Source organism: Triticum dicoccoides, chromosome 5B, assembly GCF_002162155.2.
Source record: "Triticum dicoccoides isolate Atlit2015 ecotype Zavitan chromosome 5B, WEW_v2.0, whole genome shotgun sequence".
NCBI lineage: Eukaryota > Viridiplantae > Streptophyta > Magnoliopsida > Poales > Poaceae > Triticum > Triticum dicoccoides.
Genome location: NC_041389.1, coordinates 421,964,948 through 421,970,947, shown reverse-complemented (window position 1 = coordinate 421,970,947; position 6,000 = coordinate 421,964,948). Strand labels below are relative to the sequence as shown.

Sequence of the window (6,000 nt, the reverse complement as noted above, 5' to 3'; positions counted from 1 at the left end):
GTTGACCGGGGTGTCGATTTTTCTTGTGCTGTTATCGCTATTTTTACTGTGGCTGGACTTAGAGCGGCGCCTACGCCGTAGTTTTGGCTTTTGTCTGGGGGGTTTATCCTCCGTTGTGTCCTTCTTGTCGCCGGTGTCCTCCTTAGGTGTGTCCACCATGTATATATCATATGATGAGGTGGCAGTCCAGCGCCCCATTGGCGGTGGTTCCAAGTCGTCCCCTGCATCGACGTCCATACAGTTGATGTCATCGGAGTCGAAGTCAAGCATGTTCGTTAAGTCATCGACACTGGCTATTAAGTGGGTGGTGGGTGGGCCGTGATTTTCTTCGTCTTCCGTATCCCCCTCGAGCCGAACATAGTTCGGGCAAGAGTCTTCTAACAAAGAGAGAGACCTTAAAGAGTTTAGCACATCACCAAAGGGTGGGCGCTGAAAGATATCCGTGGCGTGAACTCCATGATTGGTGCCCAATCAGCTTCGATGGGCACGGATGCGCGTAGTCCAGGACCTACGGCCGGAAACAAGTCCGGGGGTCCGGCGACACAGATTTCCTTAGAGGTGGGGTCTGTGTTTGGCTCCAATGCCGCTGAGTATGCGGCCTCCGTGGCGGGGTCCATCCGCCCGTCCTCGGACAACGCGACCTGCCCCAGATTTAGGTCTGAAGCTGCTGTAGGTGCGCTATCCCGAATACTGTCCGACGGCAGATCCAAGTCGTGCTCGTCGTGATCGTTCGGCACTCCTGACGCAGGCCCGAATTCGTCGAAGATCAAGTCTCCATAGATGTCGGCGTGTAATTCAAGTTTCCGAACCAGACATGATGGCCAGGGGCGTAGCTGTCGATCTGCTCCAGGTGGCCAAGCGAATTAGCCAGCAGTACGAAGCCGCCGAACACGAAGATCTGTCCAGGGAGAAAAGTCTCACCCTGGACCGTGTTGTTGTTGATGATTGAAGGAGCCATCAAGCCTTGCGGCGACGACACAGTGGAACTCTCAATGAAAGCACCAATGTCGGTGTCAAAACCGGCGGATCTCGGGTAGGGGGTCCCAAACTGTGCATCTAAGGCTAATGGTAACAGGAGGCAAGGGACACGATGTTTTACCCAGGTTCGAGCCCTCTTGATGGAGGTAATACCCTACTTCCTGCTTGATTGATCTTGATGATATGAGCATTACAAGAGTTGATCTACCACGAGATCGTAGAGGCTAAACCCTAGGAGCTAGCCTATGATTATGATTGTTGTTCTACGAACTAAACCCTCTGGTTTATAGACACCGGAGGAGGCTAGGGTTACATAGAGTCGGTTACAGAGAAGGAGATCTAACATCCAATCGCCAAGCTTGCCTTCCATGCAAAGGAGAGTCCCATCCGGACACGGGACGAAGTCTTGAATCTTGTATCTTCATAGTCCAACAGTCCGACCAAAGTATATAGTCCGGCTATCCGGATACCCCCTAATCCAGGACTCTCTCAATGGTTGCATGCATCTATTGATGCAGAGGCTGGGGGTTTAACCTCCTTAAAAAAAAGTAATACACTTCAAGCGTGTTTGGTTGCTCGCAAGACATCCATGCAGGCTGGGGGGATGCAAATTTGGGCCGTTCGGTTACTTGAGCTCCATGGACAAAGTGGCCCGCATGAAACTCAAACCGGTCCAGAGGCTGGCCCCGAATGAATATCAAATCAGATGTTTCCGCGGAGCCAACCTCATCACATGCAGGGAGGGGGGATGCAGTGTCGAGCTTGTGCGAGCGAGGAGATGCGTGAGCTTGCACTTATCCGTAAAAAAGTAACGTGAGAAATTTGGTCATCGCCCACCAAATATCTCGCCCTAGCTCACCGCCAAAAGACATGCATGCCACCATTTCACCCCTCCCCCCTTCGAACTCTCCGTATCGGGAAGATGCTTCACCGACGAGCAGGTAAGCGGTGCCATCTTCTCTGGTCGGCAATGGTCGATGGCGGCAAGCTTTCTTCCTCCTCTTCTTCGAGTTGTTTCCTGCCTCCTTCGCTCCTAATGGGTGTAAGTAACATCAAACTCCAATTTTTTAGCTTAGATCTTTGAGCATGTGGTAGGTCTAAGTAGATATGAAGATAATATGATATGTTTTGCAAGTATTGCTTCATGGTGTTATCTGAGGATGTGGTTGATCATATGTCGTTTTATTGGTATGGTAGGCTTTGCTTGTCGACAGTGATGATGTTGATGCTGTCGTCATAGATTGATGCTTATGTGCTAGTATGACATTGTTTGCATGTCTATTTCATGAATTTATGTGTGGACATTGTAGATCAGATGTTATCTTCGTCATATGTAGTATGCTAGATGCATGTTTTGTGGTAGTGTGTTGAGCTTCATGATTTCATTGTTGTTTAGTCCATGTTTCAGGGTGATCGTTTGTATGAGGGTTGGTTCTACACATTGTAGTTCTCATCCTTATATCAACTTCCCCCTTCTACATGACAACATGAAGTGAAGATCATTCAAGCCTTACCCAACGATGCATGCTCAACATTGTTTCCCCTGATGCTTACCATTGTAGTGATGCATTGTTCTTGTTCACAATGCTATTGCTGATGCTAATCATTGTAGGCATTGAAAGAAGTTGAGTTTAGTCATGCCCTAATTTTGTCGAAAATCCAACCTTATCCACCATATATGATTCTTGTCCTCCATGTTGATATTTTATTCTTCTGCCTTGGTAGATGAAGTCGTATGTTGTGTACTTAGTGAGGGTTTCATGAGTCTATAGGTCATGACAGGCTTGCCATGAGCAAGTGAACGATTACAAGAATAGTTGTCATAGAGGGTTTGAGACTAGGGAGGAGGTAGACAATGATTACTCCAAGTTCGTAGTCAAAGAGAAGAGCGAGCATGGAGTAGGCAAGGGTGCATGTCATATCGGGTTAAGTAGGTTGAACGACTTCATAATATTCGTCCAATATGTCGTTGTTGTATATTTGTAGTTTCCTAACTGTGTATAATCATAAGTACAATGCGATGACAATAGTTGTAGCTGGTAAACTCACCACATAGGGGGTGCATGGTGATCATAACAGGTCAAAAATGTGCAACAAAACACAATATCTGCATCAGCCCAGCCCAGGCCAAAATCCCGAAACACGGGCAACCAAACAGGGGGGAGCATTGAGGCCCTCATGCAGACTAGGGATTTGTGGGTAACAAAACAAATTGCAAAAACATGATCCAGAACCTGCATTCCCCGCCTGGCTTCGAGGGCCACGAGTGGAAGAGGCCAAAAACGTTGTGAGCAACCAAACACGTCGAACGGTGATTATGACCATTCCCCTAGATTTTCCTTTACGCACTCATGGCGGGCCCTAGAATATGCTTGGGGCATCCAAATAGAACATGTGAAAAATATATGTTACAGAGGCACATCGATCTGTAAAAGAAACGTCGCTCCTGATCATCCACTGTATTTTACAGTACGTATGTATATACTAGTAGTACTTCTCTCTGAAGGAGTCAATTTGTGGGTATCTGTCCTTGAACAGCGGGGTGCCTTCCTTGGGTTTTGACCAAGGATACTTCATGGTTTTATCCCTTGGGAACTTTCTGAAGTTGACGAACGGTGCCCACAGCATCAACCTGCAGATGAATAGATGCCGAGTTCAGTTGATGATATTATTGAGGGTAGAAGACTACTTAATTTCTACTGATATACACTTCCCTTTGGAAAGAAAAGGAAAAGATGGTTGTACAAGGATACGTACTGTCGTACTAGGTTCTCAACTGAACTACTCCCTCCGATCCAAAATAAGTGTAGCAGTTTTAAACTAAAGTAAGGTTAAACTGTTTTTTTCTAACACATTACAATCGCAGATGTTACCGAATGTATCGAGCTTGCCTTGATTGTTTTTGTTTAATTGTAATAACCACTAAGCAGCAGCTAGCTGTTGAAAGGCACCGACTCACCCGGGGAAGAAGAGGTAAGTGAACATGAACTGCAGGTACGTCTCGACGAACTTGCGCTTGAACCACCTCAGCCTCATCCAGTTCATGATAATCGGCTGCACGCACGCCACACCGCCGGAACACAATCAGTTAACGACCCATTACTCTTCCCCAAATCGGGTCAGAACAAGTAGCTAGGCTCACGTACGGGAGCAACGAAGAGGTAGACGAAGGCGATCGCGGCCACCGGCGGCAGGATCCCCAGGAGGTCGAGGTCCTCCTCCCCGCTCACCGTCGCCAGAGCAGCGGGGGCCTGGACCTGCACGCATGGACACGAAACACATACGAATTCGCCGCAGCGCGATCACTGATTAATATCCATGCATGTGTGCGATTCGTTCAAGATCAAATGAAATTTTAAAGGTGTCCGTCCATACTGCTGCCCAGACGGCGCCGCACTGCAACACGGAGGCCAGCTTCTGCAGCTGCGAGCTCTGGGCGGTAGGCGCAGGCTACGCAAGCAAGAAAGAAGACGGATCAGATGCCACAACTCGCAAATACATACTCCTATGTACGAAGCTGTGGTTAGCTGAGACCTTGTCATGGAGAAGGCAGAGGATCCTGGACTTGGAGATCGCCGGCTGTTCAAGAGACGAAGGGAAGGACGCCTGCCGTCTGGCTTGGAGCAGGGAGGGACGCGGCGAGGACGCGGCCGGGAGGAGGCGCCATGAGGCGGTGGTCTCCATTGGTGGCAGGTAACAGCTTTGGACGGCAGGTGGCCGTGGCGCCTTATCTGGATAGGCGGGGGTGGCTAAGGACCAGCGTCCACTGTCTGGCAGTGAAGGATTTGACGTGCCTGCACCGTTGGATGAGGACCCAGTGGACGCCACTCGGTGACGGATGCCTCCTTCATCTATTTTTACTTTGGAGGAGGATCAAAGCAACATTGGGACTCCTTGGAATTTGTGTCCTGTTTACCTTATGATAATTTTTAGATATGAGATGTCTTATAAGTGTTTTTTATGTAAATTGGATGTGTGGAATAACATTGTTTGTTTGTCGATTTTTTTTCTATTTAACTCAACTTAGATTAAATAAAAAAACTTCATGAAGAAAGCATTACCCTTGTTAATAATATACTAGCAAGTATGTCAGTGGCGTTGCAACGGGAGACAAAAAAATTATGAGCTAGCCGAATAAGTATGACTCAATACCCTGATATATGAGTGCCCTCTATTTTAACACAGTGGCTCATCATGATGCCATTTATTTTACTTCCCACCCTCGCCAATGATAGTCGTGATGTTCACGTGATCGCAATACATTCGAGTGGTAAATCCCAAGGCTATGAGCTTGCCACTACATGACACACTTGTCATTATGTTGCGCAAGGGAATGGTTAAAACTTTAAAGACAAATCTCATCAACCACGAACTACTCCCAACCCCTAGACAAATAAAGACTTTAGGAAAAACTAATCAAATCCTAGACATAAAAGACTTTTGAATCTGTGAACAGTTTTTCGAATCATTTTTTTTTAAATTTTAGTTTTTCTCAAAAAAATCATGAACATTATTTTTGTTTAGGAACATTTTTTGAAATGCATAAACAGTTTTTGAATTCATGAACATTTTTTACTCAACAAACATTTTTTTGAATCAATGAGATTTTCATAAATTAGGGAACAAATTTTAAATTTGTGTTTCTTTAATTTTTGTGAACATTTTCTAAAATTTCATGGACATTTTTTCAGATTCCCGAATATGTTTTGAATACACGGTCATTTTTCTCAAATCATGTTCATGATTTTATTTCCTGACCTTTTTTTTTCCAAAATTTGCATATTTTTATAATTTGTGAACAGTTTTGCAAAACCACCAATATTTTTTGAATCCGCGAATTTTTTATGATTTCCTAAACATTTTTTGAGTTCACATACATTTTATGATTTCTCAAACATATTTTTGAAAACTCACAACTTTAAAACTTTAGAAATCCTGAATTTGTTTAAAGAAGGAAGAAAACAGAATGAGAAAAGGAAAGAATTTTTTTTTAAAAAAACATGGGGAGTCAAGCCCCGCACA

The 6,000-nt window shown here is 45.3% G+C and overlaps 1 protein-coding gene across 1 annotated transcript; it reads right to left on the bottom strand.

The window, feature by feature from the left end:
- Window positions 1-3,285: 3,285 nt before the first annotated feature.
- On the bottom strand, window positions 3,286-4,746 carry LOC119309817 (NAD(P)H-quinone oxidoreductase subunit L, chloroplastic-like). The gene is made up of 5 exons (XM_037585730.1): window positions 4,513-4,746; window positions 4,354-4,428; window positions 4,125-4,235; window positions 3,938-4,032; window positions 3,286-3,610 (listed from the first exon to the last, which is right to left on the bottom strand). The coding sequence occupies exons 1-5, from the start codon at window positions 4,660-4,662 to the stop codon at window positions 3,463-3,465; spliced, it is 579 nt and encodes a 192-aa protein (XP_037441627.1). The 5' UTR covers window positions 4,663-4,746; the 3' UTR covers window positions 3,286-3,462.
- Between the last annotated feature and the right edge of the window lie 1,254 nt (window positions 4,747-6,000).

What these genes read in the sequence shown, in the direction of transcription:
- LOC119309817 (XM_037585730.1), bottom strand. Translation starts at nt 4,662, where the DNA reads ATGGAGACCACCGCCTCATGGCGCCTCCTCCCGGCCGCGTCCTCGCCG. An exon ending in TCTGCCTTCTCCATGACAAG is followed by an intron (nt 4,429 to 4,512) that starts GTCTCAGCTAAC and finishes TTGCTTGCGTAG; the next exon opens with CCTGCGCCTACCGCCCAGAG. An exon ending in TCTACCTCTTCGTTGCTCCC is followed by an intron (nt 4,033 to 4,124) that starts GTACGTGAGCCT and finishes GCGTGCGTGCAG; the next exon opens with CCGATTATCATGAACTGGAT.